The following is a 27,590-nucleotide window of genomic DNA, read 5'->3' on the forward strand; positions in this document are numbered from 1 at the left end:
GATACTCGAGGGAACATGGGAGTTTGCCCTACCAGTCTACATGTGCTTTGTGGACTTGGAGAAGACATTCGACCGTGTCCCTCGGGGGTCCTGTGGGGGATGCTCCGGGAGTATGGGGTGTCTGGACCATTGTTACGGGCCATTCAGTCCTTATATGACCGTTGCAAGAGCTTGGTCCGCATTGCCGGCAATAAGTCGGACTCGTTCCTGGTGGGTGATGGGCTCTGCCAGGGCTACCCTTTGTCACTGATTCTGTTCATAATTTTTATGGACAGAATTTCTAGGCGTGGCCAAGTGGCGGAAGGCTTTCACTTTGGTGGTCTCAGGATCTCATCTCTGCTTTTCGCAGATGATATGGTCCTGTTGGCTTCATCAGGTGATGGCCTCCAGCTCGCCTTGGAATGGTTCGCAGCCGAGTGTGAAGCAGTGGGAATGAGAATCAGCACCTCCAAATCTGAGGCCATGGTCCTCAGTTGGAAAAGGATGGAGTGCCCACTCCGGGTTGGGGACACCCTCTGAAGGGTGGCTGGCCTCTCCCTTAGAGATAGAGTCAGAAGTTCGGCCATTCGGGAGGGGCTCAAAGTAGAGCCGCTGCTCCTCCGCATTGAAAGGAGCCAGTTGAGGTGGTTCGGGCATCTGACAAGGATGCCCCCTGTGCGCCTCCTGGGCGAGGTTTTCCGGGCATGTCTCACCAGGAGGATGCCCTGGGACACGCTGGAGAGATTATATCTTCTCTGCTTGGGCTGCTGCCCCTGCGACCCGGCCCCGGATAAGCGGAAGAAAATGGATGGATGAATGTGGCAATTAGACTATAAACACCTTAATTCAAAAATTGAGGGGTGGGGCCAAAGCTTCTGCTTTTTCAGTCATAACTGGTGGAAATCAAAATTACATTGTTTTTCTTATTATAACAATCTTCACAAGACAGACGTTACTATTAGTTAGTAAGAGATTCATTAGCATCTCTTGGACAGTAGAAGTCCTGTTTATCACTTACACCCCATCTTCTTTCTTATATATAAGGATTAATGTAAGCTGAGCATCATGAATATTAGAATGCAACCCATTTTGAGAAATGAATGAATCATAGAAATTAATATTTCACCTCACTCTCTCATCCAGGCTTGTACATATGAAATGCTCCAGTTTAAGATTTTCCAAACGATCCAGTTGGAGCAGTTATATTATCTCACATTGAATGCTATTTCACTGCTAATAACTTCTAAAATACCAAAAATATTTGAATGGCTACTATTAACAATATTAAGGTTGTATATACATATCATTCAGTTTTATTTTATTTATATAGGACCGAATCCCAACAACAGTTACACCAGGGCACTTTATATTAGGTAAAGACCCTACAATAACAGAGAGAAAACCCTAACAATCAGATTGTATAAAATTATATGTTTTGTTGTGTTTTGATTATACAGACTGAAAACTACATGTAAGCAAGAAAATGAAAAGGGAAACTCTGTCTGCTCTGTCTACTTGCTGTAATGAATAACTGTCTGTCTGTTGGTCTGTTAGCACTCTATTGCAGTTTTTAACCCTTTCATGCATGAATTATGACAACCTCAATCAGGATTTTTTACATTTTTATTCATCTTTAGGCATGAAAAAAAGATTTTTGAACTTAATTTTTTTACACATGTATTTTTAAAAGTTTTTTTTTTCATGTCCACTTAGGTGGACAACATACGTTTTTGGCTTATGAAGTTGACAAACGAATAAATAATATACACTGTGTGTTGTGATCATGTGCAAGTATACCATCAACCCTGACACACATACAGGAAAACAGCCTTTGAATATCTCTCCACTGTAGTGACCACTATACGTGAAAGGGTTAAGATATAATTTTCAAATTTTGTGTGATGATAGACACCAATAAAAGTTGATTAATTTAGGTGAAAACTTTATATTGAGAGTCTGGAGAGACATAAGCGCTCTTATTGTCGTCGTTTCTATCTAAAATTGCAGGGTCTCTACTTTGCAATATAAGAATCCTTAATGCAGAATCCGATGCATTTTTGTTTTGTTAAATTTGAATTTGTTGAATTTTGTTGTAAATTTGCACTACACAAATAAAACATCAGCCTTTGTGGAAAGATAACTTATGAATAGAACTGGAACATACCATACAGGTTGATGTATCGAATACAGCTCTCAACCACCGCTGGTATAGGCTGGCCTGAATCCTATAGACACAATCAAATTATTACTAGAGAAACCACTAAATCAGAAATTAATAACCATAAGAAACAGTCACACTAGCAAGCCATTATGATGAGAAGGCTGAGATGATATCATTTATCACTTAACGTTAACTTTCTGAGTCACAATATGCAAAACAAAAATAAATTAGTGCACCACGATAACAGTATTTTCACAGGAATCCCAATGGGACAGAGGCACAGAAATGTTGGTTAGCATACTAAATACAGTGTAATGATCCCACCCAGCTATAAGACAGAGTACCTGACTCCTCGCACGGACATTCCGTCTTCCCCTGGGCAGAGAGCAGTAAGGCACGTAGACAGAGGAAGAGAAGCAACAACAACCACAACAGGTTAGTGAGAGAGACAGATCTTACAAAGAGAGACAGACAGACAGAGAGAGAGAGAGAGAGAGAGAGAGAGAGAGAGAGAGAGAAGGACGAGGCATGGCCTGAGAAAAGCATCAGTGCCATGTGGCGTGTGAGACATGAGGGCATGGTTTGGGGGGGAGTGGGAGGGAAGGGCCTACTTCAGAGCATGGTGGGTGGGGGGAAGACATATTTTTCCAGCCAAAAACAGCTTCTTGACTTGGAGGGAAATTAGAATCGATTTATCAGTCGATCTGCTAATTACGACATCTCCTCAACTAACTGATTCTTTATTTGTTCTGTGAGAAAAAAGCCCATTGAAGAACTACTAAGATATAAATAATGATAATAAAACATACAACACTATACAAAAAAATCAATAAAGCAAAAAAAAAAATTTTTTTTCCTTTTGTTTTTTTGTCAGTTGATTCATTGGTTAATCGTTTTATCTCTGTACTTTTGTCGATGCATGCCCTGCTTGTCTGCTGAGTTTGATTAGCATTAGAGTGGAAGTGGCCATCTGTTTATTTGCATAGCTGCTGTGTGGCCAACTGACATACAGCCAAATTAATTCAGTATACGGAGGCTGGGGGCTCACAAGAACAAACCTTATACTGGTGCTTTTGAAAATACACCATCTTCACATCAAGCTGCTGGACCAGCTTTCACCTTATCTAGTGTTTTCGTCAAATGTGAAGACAAGCATTGAGCAAGAGGAAAGTCAGTGCATGAATGAGGCAATGTTTGGATAAAAGAGTGGTCACAGGCAAGAGAACCCCCAAGGACTGCTAGCGAGAAAGCTGAGCTCATGAGAGACAGAGGGCACAGATGGGCTTATACCTGAATGAAGGCCTCCATATTGCCGTTAAACAGCCTAGGGTTAAAAATGGAGCGAGGTCTACACTTCCGCATTCTCTGGGGTTTAGGGGGAAGAGTTGGGGGCCTGGGGAGATGGTGGGGTTTGTAGGGTTGGTACAATGCAAACATGAAAAATAATGCAATATGCAACAGTAAAACTGATTTTGCTTAAGATGTTTTTCTTTTCAGATCTTTACCAAAACAATAGGCTGCTCCAAATCATAAAGAATATGGTAGTGATATATTGACCGTTTCTGAGATAGGCTACAGTCATTTGCTTTCTTGCTGAGAGCTAGATGAGACAGCCGATACTCTTTTCATATCTTCATGATAAATATGAAGAGACAGAGTGCAATTAGTCAAACTCTCGCTCAGACAGGAAGGGAAAATAATTCATGGCTCTCCATTAATTTTGAATAGCATAAAGGTGTATCCGTTACAGTTCTGTCACCTGTCAAAAAACTACAAACCTGATATGACAGAGATAAAGAAGAAAAGATAAAGATGGGCAACTTAACAAAAAAACAAATTAATAGAGAATGTGAAATATGTCAGTTTTAGGCGTTTTGGGTAAATTAAGCGAAAAACCTGCTACATCCATTATTAATACTTTCTATAGACAGTACAAAGTACTGCACTACAAAGTACAGTGGAATATGTTTCATTTAGTGGGCAATCAATAAGTGAGTGTATAATGTATTACGCTGTCTCTATAAAGCCATAATCATATTATCTAGCTTAGCACAATGTTTTAAAACCAAAAATAAATAAATAAGTACCTTGAAATTGCTTAGCTAGTGGCTTTAAATGTATAATATTTTGTGTTGCTTATTATCTAAAATCCGAATTATACAAATGATACATTGTGCTTGCACTAGCTATTTGCTACTAAATGCTAACTTAAATTAGCAAACCCTTTGCTGTAGCCTCAATCTGAGCATACAATCATCTGAGTGGGACCAACACACCATCAGGATGAACAGAATCAGCTTTCTGGCATCAACTTTCTCATTTAACACTTGGCAAGAAAGCAAATTTGTGTATTAACCTAAAAGTAAAAATAATACAAGGATGGAGCTCCTGTGACTTTCTCAAAGTAATAATGACTGAAAGGTAATACATCACAAAATACTCAATACAGATATAATTAAATATAAAATTTAATTGATCAAAATAAAAGTCAAGCATTTGTATTTGTCACACGCCCTTCTTGTCAATATTTTTTAATTTTCTCCTCATTTAATTGTTTTTATTAATCAAATCATTATCCATCTCACTGGCATTTCAGTCCCTAGTCTTAAGATATATCTATAGATAAAAGCATCTCTAATTTGGATCCAAACCATTCAACATGGTGAGGTAACGATATTCCTACACTGTGACTTTATTTGTGCCATATCCAAGGACACAGGAAGGATTTTACACATCATTGCCAACTTTATTCACCCTCTTGTCACTGAAAACCTTACCTCGTTGTTCCATATTCAGCCCTCTCCCCTAAAAGGAATAAGCACACACAGAGAGAGGCTAAATTAGAACACACTAGTTTTACAATCACAGAAGTTAGCAGCACGGTTGAGTGCTGGCTGACTATACATGGCTGGCAGATGGAGAAGGAAAGGGGTGTTATGAGAAAACGGGCATCTATTCAGTCAGGCTGAATGGGGTGAACGCCATGGTTGAATCTGACTCACCGCCAGGCAGTGGTCATTCAACGGTCGCCCTAGAAACAGCACAAGAGCCCCAGAAGGGGACTAGGCTGCAGACTAGCTCTGTGAAAGTGAAAATGTATCCAGAGGCAACAAGAGTGGGAGCTGATTTGTACAGTATTATGATTTCATGATATGTGCACCACATTAGCACACTCACACGCACGTTTCAGTATAGCAAACAAATTAAGGCCTCGCTTTGATCAGTCAGTCAGAAATGTTTGTTCAAGGATCATGTCATGTGTAAAGCAGCTTCCAGCACAATCCTTCTTTATGTCAAACACATAATTCCAACCTTAAAGCATACGCTAGCAAGAGTCTGATGATCACCATGACATCATGACATCAAATATACTTTTCTTCTCTCTTCTGGATGAGTTTAACACATATTTAATATCATGAATATGTAAGGAAAGCATGGGAAGAAATATCCTTTCAATGCTATACTAGTAATCCATGGTTTGAGATGACCTGCTTTTAGATCGTGCAGTTTTCAGGATGCCATGAGAACTACAACTTTACTGCATAATATCATTTATAATAATATAAGTAATATAATAAGTAATATAATTTGGTGTTTTGTTTTGATCAATATTTAATTATCTGATTTCTAAAAGAATCTGTGTACAGCAGACACAACTGTGATATATGGGAGTCTGAAAACTTTTAATATTCCCAACAAAACAAAATTATTTAACACATGTTTGTGATTCCAAAGTAGCAACATTGTGACATTAAAAGACACAGACCCTTACTGACCCTTTGGCTTCATTATTTTAACAGCTCTCGGGTCTTAAATTTGTATAACAGTGCTTGTTATCATGGACTGCAGGGTTTTTGTTCTCTTAATATAGCTCTGAATGATATAATTTTGTATTGTATTTTCTAAAAGCATGGGGTAGGCTACATACAAACTGAAGATATTATGTTTTTTTAAAAATTACTTCCTTTGGCTAAATTGGCTGTATAGTGTTGTTACATATTTGCCTAACAAGTGAAAGAGCTCTGGTTCAATCCCAGAAGGAGACACAAATTCCTTTGGGGTTGCATCAGGATGGGCATCTGGTGTAAAAAATGTGCCAAATCAAACATGCAGAGTTACTGTACCTGCTATGGTGACATCTTGTAAATAAGGGAGCTGCTGAAAGTAGCTCTACTTCCTTTGGATAAAAACAGCTATAATAGATTTTCTATATGTGCTTCTATATATCAAGGTACTAATATACTCTAGAGATACTTGCTTTCTTGGCAGTTACTTTAATATAGAACTTTCTACACCGCTAAACACAGTGCGACAACATTTTAATAAGTCTCACCTTCTCCTAGCGTCTGCTTCAGAAGGTCATGCTTAGCCTGCAGTTTGACAATGAGATTGCTGCCATTCAAGTACTCCTTGTATTTCTATTGATAAGAAAGACAAAAAGACAATTAGTGCTATTTCTAGACATTCTTTGTGTTGTACTGTGCACATTTACACCACGCTGCAATTTCTTTGTTCATTTGTCCGACTACTCACAGTAAAGTAGAAGCCCTCAGTCTCTTGTTGATTGGCTCGTCTTTTGGTGATGTTTGCCTTGCTCATGTAAGAGTCAGATGAGGCTGATTTCACAGACTCTGTGGATTGGCTGTGCTGGAAAGCCTCTGAAACATCAAAGTCCTCCACAGTAAGCATATCATGGAGGGTCTGCAAGGTGGCGTCAAGAGTCTTCCTCACCTGAAACAAATATAGATGTAAACTTTAGTTGTCATTTCAGCATTAATCACAACATGAATATATTTGTTTAAATACAATTATATTAAAAAAAGATAGCAAACTGGTCATTTGTACACATAAAATAATAAAAGAATATTTGTACCACTGGGCATATTTTCATTAGTCTTCTCAGTGTCTCGAACAAACTGTGGTGTAAACACGGCAGCTCAGATTATACTGCTGCAGGCTATTTGCACCGTAGTTAGACTGACAGAGTGAACAATAGAGTAATTAGCTTGCTAGCTTGATGCATCACGACATGAAAGATTAACTATGTGCCTTCCATGTGAGGCAGACAGGAAGGGACCGTGGATTTCCTTATTCATGACAGACAGCCACTGACACATACACACACCCTGGTGACCTTTAAACATGTCTGTGTGAGTCACAGTGGCCTTGGTGACCATGCTGGGGGTGGCCCCCATTGGAAGCAGGAGACTGGATGAGATACGACCCCACATATCAGTGTCAGATTTAATGAATGAATATGAATGCATAGTGACAGCTCTGGAGAGTGGCTGGCTGTTGTTACATGTTTGTAGTGGAGGGTGTTGGTGGCCCGCATTATTAAACACAACACAGTAAATGAAGGTATGAAAGTGCCTCCTGTGCCATGATGATGAGTGATAGACTAATCGGAGGGATGGGTTCTGTTTTTCCTAAAGGAATAGTTTTGTGAAAAATTATTTTGTTTGCTAAAAAAGATGAATGAAAACACAGATATATTACTTTCATGCCTGCTATGCAGATTTTATGGATTGGGCATCATTGACCACTTGCAAAAAACAGTATTGGTATTTCTTTCTCTACAACTTTTAGTTTCACCTTACCCTTCTCTGTCCCAGCACCAACATTTACCAGCTACACTTCTGTAAATGGTTTCTTTTTAATGTGCCTAGAATTCTAAAAGGCTGGGGGAAAAAGCTTTTTCTTACTATTCACTTGGACATGGAATAATTTACAGAAAGATCAGACGAGGTCTCCCTTGGAAAAGAGATTTGATCTAAATGGGGTTTTCCTGGTTGAATAAAGGTAAAAGAAGCAATAATAAGAGATCGATTTCAGTGATTTCAGTATTCAGTGGATGATATTGATCAAAGCTAGCTAAACTAAGCTAACTACCTAATGACTGATTAGTAGCTGGTTAGCTTATAGCTTCAGATGTAAGGGAAAGTGTGAGAGTGTTTGCAAAAATTATGAAGTATAAAACTAAATGTAACACATCAATCTAACGGCAATAAAGACTCTTTCTCAAGGACTCTGGTGTCTTAGCGTGTTGTTTTAAAGACTCTTGCATTTAGAGCAGCAGATATGTGTTTTTTTCCCTGTTCTTCTACATTTAGTCGATGGTTTGAATGATAACAACTTCACTTCCTTGCACAGTATTTTGCATTAATACACTGATGGTGCAACCTCTATATTCAAACTCAGCAACTCAGACTACTATGTTAACAGCTTCCCCTATGAGACCCTATACAGGATTCAGGATCTAACTTCACTATCACTGATAATCACTTGCATACATTTCTCATTTGTCTTTATGTACACCTTTGTACATAAAGACTCTTTCTCAAAAGACTCTGGTATCTGTGTAACATTATCTCAATGAAACATCAGGATATACTACAGGAAAATATTGACCTTAGAGAATAGAGAAAAGAATACAGATGCTGCTTCACATATCAAAGGCCAAATATGAACTGAGCGTGAGTATGGATAAGGCCATCTAAAACGTATACCTAAGCACATCAGTGAGCTTGTTTTGCTTTAAAATGAGCTGCTCACCTCTTCATTTTCTATTTTTAGTGTGGCCAGACGTGATTGCAGCTGGTGGTAGCGCATCAAGAGTTCTGTCTGGACAGGCTGCTGTGCACTCACTTGACACACCTGGGATTAAGAAATAAAGGGATATTTCCGAAAGTGACTTAACACAGTGCAAAATAAACATAGCAAGAATAAAGACCTTCAAAGAAAGCCTTTTTAAATCATTACCCTCCCTGTTGACTCACCTCATCTCCCATGTGTGGCTGATAGTCAAAGCATGCAGGAGGACAGAAGATCTGGCAATGTGTGTCCATAAACTTCAGCTTGTCTCCTCTGGTGTCCATGGCATCCACTGCTCCCTCCAATAAGTCCAACCCTTCGTGCCGAGAAGTTTCTAGACTATATTCTGCAGAAAGGTAGGTTCTCAAGGTGCGTGCTAAGCTTGCATGGTACCCTAAGTCGCAACACTGGGGACAAAAAAACAAACCATAGTAATTACAGATCCAAAAACAAACTTAACCTGAATAAAAATGCACTCTGACAAAAAGAGAGTATTTCCATTTCCATCCATATTTCCATTCTTGGCTCTGACTTACATCTATCATGTCTGAGACATCGTGGATGTAGTATTTGGCCACCAGGGCATTAGTAGCTGCCAGATTGAGAAGATAGTCATTCCGGGCCTTTGTGCATTTCATCTTGTTTTCAGAGTACTTGGCTTGTCTCTGGGGGTGTAAAAGGAAGAGCGAGAGTCCCATCAAGGGAGGAAGCAAAATGGTTTCCTAATGTACTCTAAGAATGCATTATACATTAAACAGTTGTATCTTCTCTATAATCTGTCAGTGTGCATGTATAAAATAGTTGGATTTACTTGGACACTTCAATTACAAATGCATTTACAGCTTGTTTGCAGTCGAATAGATAGAGTGCATTGGGAGTAATGTGCATGACATAAATCCTCATCATACATGGGCTAAAAACAGACCTTCTCCTTCAGTTTCTCCATCTTCTTTACAGAACTTCGACGCTGTGGACGATCATCGTAGCCATAACGCAGGCCAATGTCATTAGCCTTGCCAATGTGCTTCTCCTCCTGCTTTTCTGCCTCCTTCAGTTTGCTCTCAGCACTGAGACTCTCAGTGTGGTACATGTGGTATGTCTTCATCACCTGCAAGAATACACAGCAAGTATAAAGGACATCACAGTTAAACGAGCAAGGAAGCTGATAAGTATGATGAAGAAAAGCAATATCCTCAAATTTTGGTACAGGATCCTTGTTGATCATCAGATTATTTTACTTTGTAACCTAAAGATTCTGCAACCTTACAGAAAAAAACTCAAAGATCCGACAGTACGTAGAAAAAACTTCAGTCTGAACCAGGCTAAGTTAAGGAGAAAGAAATAAGAGAAAGAAAAACCGTAGGGAGACACCCTGTGGTTTGTTCTTTAGGACAAAGAATCAACTACAGGACTGAAAACACACTAAGTGGCCAGCAAAAACGGGCCAAAACACCACGTAATCTGAATTTTAAAATCCAATGAGAATGACAAATGTGACTTTGAACTTGACCTTCAACACAAATTTGATGGAGACCTGTGAGATGATCACTGTGTGCAGGCTCCACTAAAATATGACCAATATTCTGTAGTTAGGAGGAAGAAAGATTCTTGTGAATTATTAACGGACAGACAGAAGAGAGACGCCTCGCCACGGCATGAGGTCATTAGATTTTGGCTAAATAAACTAAGAATTGTCAGTATTCTCTTTTTTATGAACCTTTCTTATTAATTTTATAACCAGATCATCATGACTTAATAAACACAGCAGCTGCTTAGAAAGATACCAATAAGACGCCGGAGTACTTTTGTTCATCACACAAGTAAACATTAGTGAGTGTAGCATACTCATCATTCTCATGGGACTGTCATATTTTCATTGACATTTTCTAACTCAGCTGGAGTGTCCAGTACGTTTGTCTGATGTCTCCACACTGTCTGAATAGCCTAACCACAGAATAGCAAGACAAATTAAATATCCCAGCAAAGTAAAGTAAGACAGTCGTGGTACTTTTACAAAAACAATCTCTGTTTTTGGATAAATGTTTCATGGTTTTATCAAAAAAGCCACATGTAAATGTTTAACTAGTAAACCTGAATCAACAGCACAGTCGCACAACATCTGCTTCACCATCACTGATTCTCAAGTTCTGGTTTCCTAGCAACCCCGTCTGCAACGGACGTGCAAAGGACATTGAGATCGATCAGCAGGGGAGGAAGGAGGTTACAAAGTGACAGTGAGCAACCTCCTCTGCTACAGATGAAACGAAAAACTCCTCAATTTTTGCAAAAACTCAGCAGCTGACCAAAACCAGGGACCTGCTGCCTGACAACATTTGCTTATTTAAAATGCAAATGATAAAATAACCACACAATGATTATATTTTCTCTTAAACTCTACACTTTTCTCAATTATAAAGTTGAGCAGACTCCTGCTATTCCTTATGCTGTGTGTGGGAGCTGCAGACAGGCATTTAATAATGCATGAATCAGAGGGAGGAAAAATCAATATCAGTATAGCAGTAATATAACATGCACGGTACAATGTTACATGTGAGAACTATTCTCATGTGGTTTATACGATTTCAGTAATCCAGATTCAAATCCATTTGTGATGTGCTGCATACACATCATTTTGCAATGTGCACATGTGCTTAGCTTTCTTACTAGGTCATTTTTTTTCCTTTTGCCACCAACTCTTTTTTTTAATTTAGTAATTTTGTAAATTACTAACAATTTGCGAAACTAACTGTAAAAAAAAAAAAATCCACAATTGACCTACTTTCTGCTCATCTTCGCTTTTTGCTCCTTTATCATAAATGAATCAAATCACAGGGTTGTCAAACTTTGCTGCAATTATGTTTAGCCAGTTTTACAGGACCACGATAAAGGATTAATCACCTGCACAATTAAGCTGACAACAACTAGGATGTCAAGAGAAAGGATTGAACGTGCAAGCAGCCAAGAGTGGAGTTTTATACATCCTGCAAAAGAAATGACGCTCGGTCATGAAATAAATCAAATTTACAGTGAAAAGTAGTGCAAATCTATAAGAGCATGTTGTTGTTTCTCATCTTATTTGCAATGGAATGTTTTAAGACCTTTAAAACACAATTTGGTGACTGCTCTGTTTAATCACTGAAATGAAAAACAATGAATTGTGGATGTGACGAGGGAAAAAATAATCCACGAGGGTATTCTGTTTCACAGCATGCTATTGTCCTGCTTGCCAAAATACACTTTCATCGTAGTCTTAATTACATCTAGTCTGTTTATGCTTGTAAATTGTTTTTTCGTTTATGCTATGAATCATATTAGCCATTGAGCAGTAAGTAAAGATAAGGATATCACCGAGCAATTAGAGCCAGAAGAATGCATTCTGGCGAGTCTGCTGTACTGTCCCACATGCAGCCAGTGATACGCCTCAGTTCCTTTTCTTTTGCCAAATGAAGATGCAGTGCAGATAAACGCAGATGTTTTGTGTCTGCACCACTGCACAAACCTTTGCTGTGTGTTTACTAGTATGCATATGCACACATTTCTATATGCAGTATGTGGTTATAACAGTCCACCGAGAGTGACAACTGTTAACATATGAGGCAAGCAGAGGTGTCAGATTACATGTAACATTAGCTGAAAACATTACAGAAGCTCATTTTGCTGTAAGCACAGTGCACCTCTGTAGCACAGACTGCTGAGTCTGCTTGAAGCACAGCTAGGAGCACGAACACTGTCTCCTTCAACTCATGTAGCAATTCACAGCAGGAGGAAGAATGCAAATTTTATCCTTTCATGACCTCAGGAGAGGGAAGAGATGACCTGTTACAGGCTGCTCTGCTGAAAAGGCACATCTGCTCTGTGTGGTGTCAAACCCACAGGTTGCAGGTTTAGGTATTTAAAAAAAGCCTGGCTTTAAGATTGACATCCCATAGGCTTTCAACACAAGCAACAGCAACTCACCGTGTACAGTTCATTGGTGACTTTCACTAACTCTTCATGCATCTGTACGCCGATGTCTTTACTCTGTAAAAAAAGAAAAACAGGAGACAGCTTTGTAGAGGAAAATAATACCACATTTAAAGGACAAATGAAGACAAGTATTCAAACATCTAAGAACAAGAACTGGGTTAGTTAACAGAACTGCTTTCCTACATGTGAGACACTTGAAAGCTGTGTGCCAGTTTTATTTTGTATGTGATGGATGTCATCAGTATTGAAATGCTATCATTACGCTGCACCAGAAAAGATACAATGCCCAAAGTGCAAATGCAGACTAAAATAGAACAGCGCAGTAACTGCAGAGCATTTCCCATTGAGCGGAGTCGCAGTTTCCGTTTGGTTTTAAAGGATGAGAGCCTATGATGAATTGGACATGTCCCACAAAAGGGTTATAACCTAAGACGGGGAATGATGCCAGTGGAGAGTGAGCCTAGAAATCCGTTTGAGGTAATACGGAGTAATGCTCAGCTCAACCAATCCTGTTTTTGTTTTGTTTTTTGTCACCTCTCAGGGACTACTTTGTCAAAACAGCAACCTTGCAATTTCACATGTGACAGGCATTAGACTTTAGCACATTCAGTACATTTAGTCTTTGTTTAAAAAGATGCCAGAGTTGATTCATTTCCCTCCCCCCATGTGTCATTTATTAACATCAAGACTGCAGTTGAACCAGGATACTGGAGTATAACAGGATTATTGTTCAGAACTTTACCAGAATTTGAGCTAACATTTTGAAAAAGAAAAAAAAAAGATTTTCTGCAGGCAGTTAGTGTTTTTCCTAGCATGGGTTACAGGCCATCCCATTCTCATCAGGGCTCCCATCAAGATACTGCAGAGCCCCCTAGAAGGCATAAATTACTCTAAACTCCTGCTGCTGTCAAATGATATGATACTGATATAAAATCCCTAAGGTGGTTGGGGGTGCTTTTCCACATGTACTCTGCTACTCTCATGCAAAGCATATGTTATGTATACTCTTATATGTAACAGTATAAAGCATATATAGTATACTAAAGCATATATATAGTATATATAGTTTCAGACATATGTTTGAAAGACAAAATTTTGGATAAATGAAAGAAAGTTACAGTTGTGGTCAGAAGTTTACATAAAGTTAATATAGCATGAGTGTCAAGCTAAGTTTTGGCTTTAATGATTTCTTTGAACTGTTGTTTTTTCCAGGGTGGAATGATTGAACAGCATAAATCTTTACTGACTTTGGGTGGATGAGATTGAAATTATTTTTGAATATTCTCTAATCCTCCCAGGATTCATACACCCCCACTAATATTTGGTTAAATGTTCCTTAGCAACTTGCACCTCAACCAGACACTTTTGCTAGCCATCCAGAAGCTTCTGGCACAATTTCGGCTGAATGTTTGATCGCTCTTCTTGGCAGAAGGTGGTGGAGTCCATTCAAATTAGTTGGTTTCCTGGCACCAACCCACAAATCATTTCACAAATTCTCAACGGGGTTGAGGTTGGGGCTTTGGGAAGACCATTCCAGAAGGTTAATGTTAGCCTCCTCTATCCTTTCTAAAAACCTGTCCTGATGTGTTCGGGATCATTGTCCTGATGGAACAACTGTGCCCAAGTTTCAACCATCTGATAGCTGTTGATTTTAGGTGAAGGTGAAGAATTTGTAGAGCTAGTCCTCCATTATTCTAAACATCGTGAGCAATGCACTAGTATCACTGTAGTACACTAAAGTACATTTACTTGGTTACACTAAAAGTAAGAGAAGACAAAGGAAATTTTTTTTGTTTGTTCCTTTGTTTTTTTTATGGGCTATAATGCAGTGGTTTTACTGATCAAACCATTCGAGATCAAAATGGGAAATACCTGACCCGTACACTAAAATGAGTTTGACATCCCTAACTGATATTTTCATGCCCTTCCCCTAATTAGATTTTTTTATATATTTTTTATATATTAATTATATTTTTACATATTACCTGTCATGACATTTGAGCAGATGAAATGTGTGTGTTAGTTACTGTCAGGGGAGCATGACCTCATTCATTTAATTCTGATTCTGACCTTTTTGAAAAGTCTGATGACATCTTCACCCACGTGCGCCAAACGGACAATGACGTTGTTGTTGTAGATGTCGCTGAGTGTGGCGTGGTCTTTGCTCTCGCGTCGGGTTTGATCCAAGACCAAATACCAGCAGTTCACAGTGGAGAGGAGATTTTGATCTTTCCTGAAACAGCGAGAGAAATACTTTGTTAATGAATGAAAGGCCTTCAGGAAATGTAAACCAAATGGGATAAAGGCTAACAAGAAAACTAAAGAGGACACCTAAGAGAACGTGTATGTATGGTCACGACTTTCTTACACCACCCAACATTCATTTTAATCCTAGCTTATTTACTATTTGGTGCCGCCTGTGGGCTTCACATATCAGAGATCAAGTGGTCACAGCTCATGTGGGGGGAATCAGCAAGTAAAGGCAGCATACGCACTTGTTGACACACAAACTCAGAAGGCATGCTGGCTGCCTCCTTGCTTAAGAGGACATGTGAGTTTAATTATCATCACACCAAAGATTTAATGGAGGTATTTTTCTTCTCATTTTGTCTTTAGAGAACACTTTAGCATGACAGCATATACAAATGCTCTGTGACACTGCTGGATGCACACAGTAAAAATAAAACATTTTTTGCTATCAGCCAATAGCTGACCTGTGCTGCGAATCAGACAAAATTGAATTGTGAAAGGAGAACAGTGAATTTGGGATGAATTAATTTCACAGTTTGCATTTCTTTGGGGATGTGAAAAAGACAATCAGACCACAGAATTCTTTTTGCCACACAACCTGAGCAAAAGGAAGAGTTTGGACATTTGGGCTAAGATCACCATTTTCATAACTTCTAAAAAACACATTATCAACTAAGATGGAAAGCATTAGAAAACTCCCAGTAAATTTAATGTGAAAAGTTCATCTTAATTTAATGGGGAACCTAATGCGTCATGATTATACCAGCATGCCGCAAAGTGTGTCATTAGTAGAAACCAGCACTAAAACCCCAGGTAGCAAAATAAGTGCTTTAAACAACCATGTCTAATAAGATGATGACCTCAGTTTGTATCAGCAATATGCTGCACTAAAATCTACCCTTTGTAGAGTTATAAAGTCATGCTAGTTACAAGTTTTTATACCCCAAGTCAAGTTTTTTAAATAAGAAACCACTGACACGTCGCCCAAGACTGAGCACTGATAAGTTTACACAGTCATTTTAATTTATTCAAATGGGTTCCTGCCCAGTACTATTATTTATCAGTCAAACAGCAAGTTAAAAACCATCTCTCTTAAGACTCTAGCTTTTAAGTAGACTGCACAGAAACCACTCATGCTGAATAAGAGTCACAAATAGTGACTCAAAAAGTGCTAAACATACACATGTGAAAATGTACAGTCATATCAGATGTGTCACATATTCTCTTCGATCTCTTAGTGTTGCATTCTAGATCATTGCTCATTGCTTACTGCGATCACCAAGTAAAGTTAGAAGCCTTACATATCCTTCCATGGCTGAAATCCCATGGCAGTAACATATGCTCTTAATACTGTTTAGCTTCAAAAATATGACTTTTCTTAAAACACAATGTCTGGTTCAGTTGTCTGTGCAATTAGTTCCAGTAAATAACCTCAAATTACAGATGCTTTTCTTGCGGTGAACCCGCTGCACTTTTTCTGATCCACAACAGCTTCTTCGTTTTCAGTGTGAATCAAAAATACGGAAGTTATTTTTGACTCTAATATTGGTTTTGAAGATCACACTGAAAGAGTCGTCCTGACTGGTTTTCTCTCAACTGCTGCAAAACTTTGATCAGTTTCATCCGTGGAGAATTGTATTTATGCTTTCATTTTCTTTTTGAAGTGAATTATAGCTGTTTTTCTGCCTTGGCGAAGCTCACTCTAATCTTCAGCTAGCGCTCATTTCTGCACTATAACAAAGGAGAAGAAAGGCACTATAGGCCCTCTCCAGCTCCCTCAGTGCATCCAAAACAATGCTGAAATGTAATCTAAGACTGTTCAAAACCTTTTTTGTTGTGCTATTTTTTAAACTCCTAAGTTGTTTCAGTGGGAAAAAATTAACTCTGTCATGCACACGAACTGAACATGAACATGTTTCCATTGTCATTGTCTTTTTTTGTCCAAGGCATAAACACTGCATTGTTTCAGTCCCATTCATAATCAGTATTATACACTGACCGGCCATTTTATAAGGTACACCTTGCTAGTACTGTGTTGAATGTGTCTTTGTGTCTTCGTAACTTCCTCGATTCTTCAAGGCACAGATTCAACGTAGTGCTGGAAAAATTCCTCTGAAATCTTTGGTCCATATTGACATGATATGGAAGAGCGTGATGTCCTGGTGGAAGCAGCCATCAAAAAATGGTAAATGGACTGGTTGTTACATAGCGCTCTTCTACTCTGAACACTCAAGATGCTTTCCCCACCTGCCTCATTCACCCATTCACACAAGCACTTTTTTCTATGCAAGTTCTTCCTATGCACTGAAAAGCAACTTGGGGTTGGTATCTTGCCAAAGGATATTTGGCATGTAGACTGGAGCAGCCAGGGACCGATTAGTAGATGACCCGCACTTCCTCCTGAGCGACAGCATAAAGGGTGCTAAAGGGATATGCCAAAAACCTGACCCTACTATCCCAGTGCCAAAGCCACAATCAAGACTCACTGGTTCATTAGACCAGGCAAGGTTTCTGATCTTACAGTGCTGTGCCAATCTGCATTTATAGATATGCAGATATCTATAAATGCATTTACTGCATTGGCAGTGTTTTTGAGATCATTTTCATCCTGAAAAATGAAGGTGTTGGCACTTTCCAAAATCCGACTGTACATTTCTGCATTAATAATTCCATCAATATTAACAAGCTGAAATGCATGACAGAGTCCACCATGCTTTACTTGTGTTTTTGATGAATGTAGTCACTCACTGTTTACCTCTCCGCTGATCTCTTCTGTGCATACTTACTATGATTTGAACTACTATTCCATATGATCTGTTGCTACTGATTTTCAGTCCAGTACTTATGTAATTAGGCATATATCAGCTGCTCCTACCTGTTTCCCTTTCTTAAGAATGGCATCTTGACAGCCACAAATCCACTGAGAATATTTCTGATGAGGATTCAGTGAACACTAGATGTGTGGTTCTAAAGCTAATTTTGAGTACTGGTCATCAGCTTTTTCTTTTTGCTTTTCTTTTCATCCTGTAACTCTTTGAAAAGAACATGAACAAGCTATCCTTTCCCTATAGGCACTCCTTTCAAGCAGAGCAGTTGTTTGATCCAGGACATGGGATGGTGCTGACCTGACTGCCAATGTTTTGCGGTTGGCTGCTCGTCAAGTTTTTAGGACAGTTTATGTGCCATTGTTGTACAACTATAACAAGTACAACAACACTTGTTTCAAGAAACCTTTAGGAGAATGCCACCCTCATATGAATTACAATTTAGTGACAGTGAAACACACAGCGCACCTACTAACTGCTACAAACGACACCAAAAACAGCGTTTTGAAACATAGAGCGATTTGAATTTTCTCACAGGTAGCACTTTGGTATAGGAGGTTTTGAAAATGTTCCCAGATGTTCTCCTGATAGCCCTTTTAGTAGCTGCAAATTAAAATATGAAAGGACGACTGATAAGAAAAAAGTGGGCAATAAGTTTTCGCTGTTTGAAATAAACTATCAAAGTGAGAGTGCAGAGCTTGTTCTAAGACTCCAACAGAGAGGACCGCACAGTATTAATAATGACTGAGACTTCATCCAGTCATTTCAATGGAGTCTTCAAGTAAGGAATCCAGCTTTTGACAGACGGATATAGTGATAACAATATATTATGGCAGGGGGAAATCTGGGACAGTGGGATGAGAGAAGCCATGAGAGGGTTTTTCCTAATAGGGGTCTCCCTTTGAGGGTATGCTCCATTTATCAATGTGTCAGTGGTGGAGCTCTCCACCATGATTACGCTTCCTGTCCAATTGGCTGGAGAGGCTGAAAGAGAGCTGGAAAGACCTCTCCTGAATAAACCAACGAGTTAGTTATGCCTGACTTACACAGCTAGGTCACATGAATGGATGCCTATGCTGTAATTTTCTATATTGCTAATCATTGCTATGACAGATAGTCTTTCATTTGTCAAAATAAGTAAAGGCACATTTTTCTGTATTTTTAACTGTTATTCTTAAAATCTAATTTGATTGTTTATTTTTGTTTTTAATTAATTGCTGAATTGCTAAACAAACAAATAATTATAACTGTGATTTTCAGAAAACATAAGTATTCTTTTTTTGGCTTGGACTTCTATAGGAATAAATGGCAATGGGCAGCATACACAACAGAACTACAGATCTTGATCTGAAAGTCAAGAGTCTGTTGCAGGCTGGTTTTAACAGAGAGGAAGTGGCTTCTCAGCATACTGCAGGGTGTGCTTGTTTCATCACCAGTAATCTCCCACATACAAACAGCTTAAGCCAGTTAAGTAAACCCAAGTAAAATAACCCCTATTGTCTGGTTCTTTAGATTTCTAAATGAAGCTGTGATTTATTTCCTGCATCCATTGAGAAAATATGAGTATCTGAGTAGCACCCTGGCATGAAGAAGCTGTTTGAGAATGGAAATAAAATGACAGCCACAGAGAAAAGAAAGGGGGGTGGTGGTAAAGAGTCTGACCTAGTTGGAAAAAACGCAGCAGCCTGAGGCCACAAGCTTCCTTGGCCCTGGCTTCATTTCAGGTCATTTCTTCTGCTTTCATCCCCCCTCTGTTTCTTTTTTAAATTTTTCTGTTTATCCCGTCTCTCTTTTTCCTTTGTCTCTGTTTTAACTGTCTGTGTAGCAATCAGCATCAAATATATGGGGGTTGTTTACCAGTCAGACACATGGGATACAAATGTTCCACTGTGCAAAAGTCTTTGGCTGGACTCACTTGAAGTGCTGGTGCTCTCTGGAGGAGCGGATCTTGGAGGAGTAGCGCTCAGCCAGTTTGTCCAGGCCTCTGGAGTACTCAAGCTGGAGCTCGGCCTTTCTGCGGAAGAACTCCTGCAGGTCCTGCAGCAGCTGCAGCCGGGACTCGGACTGCTGCTCCAGACAGCGGAACTGCTCCACCAGCTGGTTACGGATCTCTGCATATCAAAAAGGGAGACTATGTTCAGAATAAATACCGACTCTCTGGTGGGTCAGGCTTGCATGCTGGGCCTTACTTCTGTCTGCCAAACAGGGCTGCAGGTCAAAATTAAACCCACAATCTTTCCACAGTGGATTGAGCAAAGCATGTAAACACAAATATGTAAGGATACAATCAAGCTAGCGCAGGCACTAATAAAAGAGCAAAGTCGTCACAATTGGATAAAACCGGACGTCAAACTGTATTTGTCTGCTGTCTGAGTTTGTGCGTGTGGTGAATGAGGTGGTGGTGTGCATGTGGGGTGGGGGGGGGGGGGACCAAATGCTGGGGTAGCACACGTGTATATGAGATGCAAGTCTGATGATTACAGCAGACAGCAGAGAAAATATAAAATAGGTCAGCTTCTCAAAATGCATTGTGCTGAGCGAGCCTTAAGAGAAGTTTGACTTGAGAAAACAAATCATAGGCATTCTTACAATTATAAGATTACTGTGGTTTCTTTTCATGACATCTGGAAAGTCTGATTCTGTTCATTGAAAATGAGAATTAGGGATAAATGTATTTCAGTCCTTTTTTATAAATACAGCTGGGACAATATTGGATGTTTGATAGAGAAGCAATATTAGTACAAGCTTTAGATTTTTATATTGAGTATGTCGGTCAATTTTCAGGAGGTATTCAGACATGTTTTTCTACTCTAAAGCTAATATAATTATTTACCTTCCTGAACTTCTTCTCTGTGGCCATATTTTAATGACTTACCCCCACCACGACCAGACAGTCCCTACTGGTATTCCAACTGGTTATTCCTGAATACCTCTGGGATTTCAGGTAATAAAAACATCAAATAAAACAGTAAAATCCCCTTTACAGTCTTACATTAACACTAAAAAGGAAAACAAATCACATTCAATGTCTTCCACGTACAGTTTATGGCAAGGCTGTCATAAATCCGAAGGTTAAGAGGCTGCTGGCTGTGAACCATATATCATGTCAGGACTGAGGGCTGTGTTTAAATACCCTGCTACTGCCAATGCGCATACAAAAAAGCAGCAAGCATCCATAGGAGTTGGCTAGAACGGATGCTGAAAACAGTAAACAGCTCTTATGTAGCACTTTTATGTTTCGTTAAATCTTAATCATAGCCTCCTTGTAACTATCACTCTGTATTGCAGAATTTTGCTGAGGAAATTTTTAGTGCTGCGTAATTTTGCTGAAAGCAGATAAACAACCATGTTAACTTCCTGCCCAGACTTCTCCTGCATTATCACAGATCTCAGAGAGAGCAGTAGTTATTTTACCATACACCACGCTGAACTGAATCACTGGTAAATTTACATCTCTGGATTAATCAGTCATAGAACTACAAAGGGGGCGGGGTAAACAACGCTTCTCTTTGTACAAGACAACAAGATAAAGCTGAGATGGCTGAAGATTCCACTATGACATTCTGTTACAACCATGCATAAGATCCTGAGGACTGAAAGACACTTTGTATAAATGTATCAATGGAAAAGATTGCTCAGCAGAAGAAAAGGCCATTTGTTAGCATCTAAATGGTGCTCCTGTATCTAGAATAAAAGGTTTTTCTTTTTCTTTTTAATCCTCCCCCAAACGACTGTGTGCGAAAAATGTGAATGAGTGAGAGAGAGTGAGAAAATCTGTGTAAATATGTAGTCCCTTGCTATCTGGAGATGTACCCCTCATGGTCCCCACAGTTGCCCAGTTGCCTGGTTACATGCCTCTGGAGGCATTTCAATGAGAGCAGGCCAGTTCCCTGTTCTGACAGTCGCAGCAGTCAGTCTGTTTAGCATAATGGCCAAGGACAAGGGCAACTTACTCTGCTTCGACATACTCAACAAACAGCCTGTGATGATGAATGAGACAGCAATCGGGTTCAGAACAGAAGGAATGGTTATGTGCTAAAATAGACCACTGAACAGCACAATTTGTGGGCCTCTGTGACTGAAATAATTTTAATCGTATGGGGAGAGTTTAAAAGAGCGAGCAAACAATATAATGAGTTGATGTAAATTGATTTCACTGCACAAATTTATAAAGGAAACATCAAACAGACTTGTGATATTTGCACTTGCTCTCCTGTGAGCATGTTATTTTTAGAACTTAAACTGTTACTAGGGACTGTGCAATACTGCAGTACTTTCGATGAATCATTCAAGCCTTTGCAGTGTAATGCATAATTACACAGAGCTAGCAAGGAGTTCAAGTGAATTATATACATTGAAAAAAGCGTCAAAAGCTCTCTAAATCTGACACTTTTCTATCTTTTCACTGGTGACACAAGAGCCATAAAATACTGAGCCAGACATGCTTCCTCTGCATGAGAACAGTGTGCAGCCAAAGTGAATAAAATGTTCCACACCTAAAGGCTTGTGGAAATTCACTAATAGGACATTTGTAGCTATTCCCCTTCTAAACCATATGGTTAACATCCAGAGACGCAGTGGTAACTTTACCAAGCATGTTCAGCAAAAAATAATTGCTTACAGAGACTTAGATGGTAACCCTGCAGCTTAATTAAATAAAGAGAACTTGTATAATTGCTTGCATCATAGAGGAAGTACAAAGTACGCAGACAGCAAACCCAACCTGAATTTGGGGGCATCTTTGCTTGTTGCCTTGTAGCTCTACAAATTATTTCTAATTTATGGTATCAAAATGGTGTCTATTTGTGTATGCATTTGCTTTCTGAGATGGTGTTTTTAACCAATGCAGACTTGCTCCCCAGCGGTCCTCCAAATCCCAACTGCACAGTGCTTAATGTGCATGATACTGTGCATCAGTTGAATGGAGAAATTATGGGTTAGTGGTGGTAGGTAGTGGTGGTGGTGGCAGCTTCAGACACCCTGTCTACCTGGCTGTGTTAAAAATATGTAACCTAATCAGTCTGTGGGCTCTTGCTTGAGCTGCTGAGGGCTGAATTGAAACTGAGAGTTACAAACAATTAAAGCTGTCCACTGCAACTGCAGTCTATATTTTTCATACTGTATTTTTTGCACAACTGGTGCAACCGAAGCACAATTGTGGTGTGGTGTGGTAAGAGACAATGTACATAACCGTAATAGCATAAGTACAGCAGAATGCTTTTTGGCTAACACGTGAGCCAGAACAAGGACCAACGTTTGGGGGCAACATCATTCACCATGAATGGATGAAGAGAGAAAAAAAAAGAAAAAATATAGTATGGAAATTATAGATGGTGCCTACAGTGGACACTTTGTTTCTAACACTTGTTTTCACTTTGGCTCTTTGTATGTTAAAACTCTGACCTTCTCTGTTGCTGACCAACAACAGCACGTGCAGGAGTAGCTCACAGACTGGTTGTAACACATTTTTTGTCACTGCCCCCATCTGACAACAAACACTCTGTGCAGGTAGGTGCGCATTCTGCAGCTGTGGTTGTGCATTTCGTGCCAATGCACAACCACAGCTGAACCATAATTTCCCCCTATTTGAGCTCCTGCATCACTGCAGGATAAAGGAACAAATATCACATATCACTGGCACCCACATATCCCATTCAAGCTAGCTTAGTAGTTACTGCGATGGCCAGCAGCAATCTCTGGGGTTAGTTAGCCATGCATGGCTAGTCATACAAACTCTAACCCAGAGTGACACGTTGACATAATTTGGTACAAATCAAGGTTGTGTTCTGTGGACACGTGTCTTCCTAATGTAATAATAGCTATGGCATGACTCTATAATCTATTTGCTTGAGATTTCATTACTTCTCCTCACAGTTTGTGCAGCCAAAGGCCAAAAAACATCAGAATTCCAGGCAATTTTCACTTTAAACTGGGTAAGAAACTCAACTGTCAGCACAGCATTTAATACATGATACCAAAAAACAGGCAACAAAGATGTCGTTTCGCTGTCATTTTGAGACAGCATCATTCTGTGCATTATTTCAAGCTGATGAATACCCAGAAGGGGGTATGTCTGGATGTATATCTGCAGTGAATATGGGGTCAGAAAGAGAGCTTATTCTAACACCTGTGTTGTTACAAATGCATTGTCAGTAAACACAAATGTCACAAGCGTTTCCACTTCATACTACTCTACTCTGCTTTTCATTCTGTAGTAGCATAGCAACAGCACATCTTGCAAAGGTTTTGTGTTATGGACTATTACAGCGATTAGTGCATACGACTCCAAACTGATCCAATTGCATTAAAGATAATGGGTTTTAAAACTAGAAGTCCAGAATGACACATGACAGGGGCATCCCCTCATTTAATTGTGCTTTAGTGTCAGATTAGACAGAAGCCTAGAGACACTTCGGGGTGCTCAGCTACACACTCTAGAACAACAATATTCAGCTGAATAAGGAAATACTATAAACAGTATAAAGAAAGATTTAATAATAATTAGAATTTTATAACACATTTTATGTGATTTGAAAACATAAACTCCCATGTAAATTGTAACTGAGACCTGACTGTCTGCTGAAATGTGGCATGTTGAAAAATGCCACAAAGTGCATTAGGCTTGTGTGTTGAACTGCTGTGCAATCAGCAATTCAGCATTATTGGAGGCCAGTGTCAGTGTCAGAGTAAAGCTCCCACAGCTCCGAACCGATCCAAGCTCAGTTTGCAAATGAGCTTAAGATGTCAGCTTAAAAGCTTTTCCTGAAATCGAGATGATGGCGCTCTAACAACTGCAGAGCTGATGTGTAGACCGGAGGAAGAGCGTCTGAATACGAGTGCACGAGACAAACAAACAAACAGAGATAGTGACAAGGAGAAACTCCACCACACCTCTGACTGAAAATGCTTATCATACTCTTCATTCCAGACACATGCTAATAAGCTCTTGACATTTCCTTGTAGAACAGCAATGAGGTCTAATGTGTGTATATAACAAGAAGCATTCTGGGTCAAATTTTGGGCTGATGCCAACGTTTAAGATAAGCTCTTAACTGATAACCAGTGCAGATGATTGTGTTTGTTCATTTTGTTTTCCAAAAGGTTAATAAACATCCAATAAGTCAGCTGATGTCATAAAGCTGATATATTAGCATATTCCTAGTATATGATGATAATGTCATGAAAATTAATGAGTTTAATGTCTGCTGGGGTCCAGTGTGAAATTAAAACATTCATTTAGTCTCATATCATGATATAAAAAATTTTAATTGCCTATAACAATCATAGTTTAACCTTTCAAACAAAGATGAAATGATGAAAAAAAATCAATGCCGGACTTAGTTTAGGTTTAATTCTGGCAAAAAAGGGAGACTGGAGTTTAGGTATAGAAGAAAGTGGTTTTGTGAATATGTGTGACTGGGTAAATGGGGTTAGTATAAGCTTAGCCATTTGCTCCTTTAAGCAAGCCATCCGCTATCGCTAACTTACTGTACAGATTTCAAAGAAGTGCTGATTGTCTAATCTAAATCTCATCAAAGTAAGTGTAGAGAGGCCTATATGTACAATATCTGTCCATGCAACCATTTTTTTCAACTTATCTAATTCTGGGTTGTGGGTGTTGGGCCTATCCAACCTTCATGCGGTGAGAGGCAGGCTACAAGCTGGACAGGTCGTGAGTCAATCTGTCGCACGACTAACACAGAGAAACAGACATCCATTCATGCTCACATTCACACCTATGGTCAATTTAGTATCACAAATTAACCTAACCGCATGCCTGACTTTGGACTGTGGGAGGAAGCCAGAGAATCTGAAGAGAACCCACACAGACACAGGAGAACCTCCACACGCCAAGGCCCCACGCTGGATTTAAATCCAGGACCTTCTTGCTGTGAGGCAAAAGTGCTTAGCTCCGCACTGCCTTGTCGCATAACCAAAATAGTCAAGCTTATTTTGGTGCTGCAGTGACAGAAAAATGCCTGCTACTAGACAATGTATGTGCAATATGACAAGTTAATTAGCTAAAGTATAGCCTATAGTTAATATTTATGAAACCAAACCCAAACTGGAATGTCTTACTAGGTTTGCACATATTTATCTGCCAAGCATTAGTATCTCAGTTCATTTTTGTATTTTTATTTTTTTTCTCATTGGACTGATGAACTAGTTGAATGACCTTTCCAGTTCTACCTAGTTTGAAAAATATCAACCTATGGTATAAGGAAGCTGCCCTGTCTTTGCGGTAGCCTTACATAAAACTACTTCCCTGATAGCTGATGCACCAAGCGTTGAGACCTAGTACCGTCTAAAGTTATCTCTAAATGGCTGGGAGGATATCCCACCCATTTACAACCTGCACTGTCTGCTCCAATCCAGCATCAGTGTTCCCGCCTCTCCTCTCTCTCTTTCTCTCTCTGGGTGGTTTAGCCAGTCACATATTTAGTGGCAGACAGTGAAATCCTTTCATGGTTCATAATTCATACAGACAGCATACATTATTTATGGACTTTCTGAACTGTTGGCTGTGTGACCTTCTTGAGCAATCACTCCTTATCCTTACAGTGTGACGGGAAAACTCATAAATATACTCCCTTTAAAGACTAAAACCGTATCATTTAATTTTGGCTTTTTACTAGATATATTTACATGTTTAACTAAATACATATGGGGGAAATCTCAGGTTACCTGATTGGTAGAACTATAAAAAAGAAAAAGAAAAAAAAAACTAAAACAAAAAAACAAAACAAATAAAACAGCTTCACTTTTAAACAAATTATGACGGTCTAATAGCTGGCACATATGTATACAGACTAGGCATGCCACAACCCTGACACTCATCTCAACACAACGCAACACAGATACCGGTTAACCCAAGGTAATTTCAAGTAATAACCTCACCCCAGATGGACAACTGGAGTTAACGCTTGAATGCATGAACTAAAAGACGTTTTTTTCTGGTGAAAACAAATGACTCGCACACAACTATAAAATCTGTCCCAGCCCACAAGACTGCATACTGAAGCCAAATAAAGCTTGTGGTAAAGTTACGCAATTGTGCCTACACACAGACAATAACAATACGTTCGGGCCTGCGCGTTACCAACCTTTCACTTGGGTCTCATATTCGGCAATAATCTCTTTGTCCTTCTTGACTTTCGCCTGAGATGACATTTTTGGGGAGAACAGATTGTGCAATCCTCAGGCAGGAATCTCAGTAGCCACGATGCAGCGTTAGCCCTTGTGCAGTCCTCTCCATATAGTACAGCAACAATCAGACGTGAATCATCGCCCGCTTGACACACACAACTTCGGAGATTAAACGCACTTGAGGTTCTGCGATGTTGCTGCGCTGCGTTCAGGGCGACGTCGATCTAAAAGTGCATAATTATTCTCTTGGTCCCCAGCCCCTCCTCTTCAGCAACACTCCTCAGTGAATCGCAAAGCGGTCCCCTTTTTTATTTACATTTCATAAAGCCTCGGCTAGGAAACCTACTAGTCCCAGTGATAATAGCACAGAGCGCCTTCTGCACGTCCAGACTGCCCTTTTTCACCCTTTCTCGCTCTCTCTGCAAGTTCAATGCTGCAGCAAAAAAGGCTGAATGGATGTGAAAGTCAACGCGAGGCTCCTCCTCCTCCAGCTCCCTCCCTTCTTCCCTCACCACTTTTCTTTTCATGGATGATTTAAGATTCCCCCTGTGTGTGAACCGAAAAGCCAATAACAGAGAAGATGTCTGGAGCTGAGGGGAATTTTGTTTGTGGATGATCGGGATTTAGCTGATCTGTTTCGAGAACATCAGCGGCGTAAACCTGGCAGA

At 39.5% G+C, this 27,590-nt stretch overlaps 1 protein-coding gene across 2 annotated transcripts in view; it reads right to left on the bottom strand.

Annotated features, from left to right (window-relative positions):
- LOC146574653 (SLIT-ROBO Rho GTPase-activating protein 3-like) overlaps nucleotides 1–27,381 on the bottom strand; it is a 66,240-nt gene extending 38,859 nt beyond the window's left edge. Inside the window, exons 1-13 of one of the 2 annotated variants that reach the window (XM_085274489.1) lie at nucleotides 26,880–27,381; nucleotides 19,691–19,886; nucleotides 14,771–14,933; nucleotides 12,692–12,754; nucleotides 9,660–9,842; nucleotides 9,271–9,399; nucleotides 8,920–9,141; nucleotides 8,696–8,797; nucleotides 6,674–6,871; nucleotides 6,474–6,558; nucleotides 4,918–4,945; nucleotides 2,485–2,515; nucleotides 2,144–2,204 (exon numbers count right to left, since the gene is read on the bottom strand). In XM_085274489.1, the coding sequence (XP_085130615.1) occupies nucleotides 2,144–2,204; nucleotides 2,485–2,515; nucleotides 4,918–4,945; nucleotides 6,474–6,558; nucleotides 6,674–6,871; nucleotides 8,696–8,797; nucleotides 8,920–9,141; nucleotides 9,271–9,399; nucleotides 9,660–9,842; nucleotides 12,692–12,754; nucleotides 14,771–14,933; nucleotides 19,691–19,886; nucleotides 26,880–26,946 (1,528 nt within the window). In that variant the 5' untranslated portion in view covers nucleotides 26,947–27,381. Of the gene's footprint in view, nucleotides 1–2,143; nucleotides 2,205–2,484; nucleotides 2,516–3,430; nucleotides 3,534–4,917; nucleotides 4,946–6,473; nucleotides 6,559–6,673; nucleotides 6,872–8,695; nucleotides 8,798–8,919; nucleotides 9,142–9,270; nucleotides 9,400–9,659; nucleotides 9,843–12,691; nucleotides 12,755–14,770; nucleotides 14,934–19,690; nucleotides 19,887–26,879 lie in introns of both variants that reach the window. The other variant, XM_085274488.1, reaches the window with a different exon arrangement.
- Nucleotides 27,382–27,590: the final 209 nt, after the last annotated feature.

The sequence above is a fragment of the Mchenga conophoros genome, linkage group LG5 (genome assembly GCF_057382185.1).
Source record: "Mchenga conophoros isolate Kocher_MC1m ecotype Shallow Benthic linkage group LG5, M_conophoros_male_GT1.1, whole genome shotgun sequence".
NCBI classification, from domain to species: domain Eukaryota; kingdom Metazoa; phylum Chordata; class Actinopteri; order Cichliformes; family Cichlidae; genus Mchenga; species Mchenga conophoros.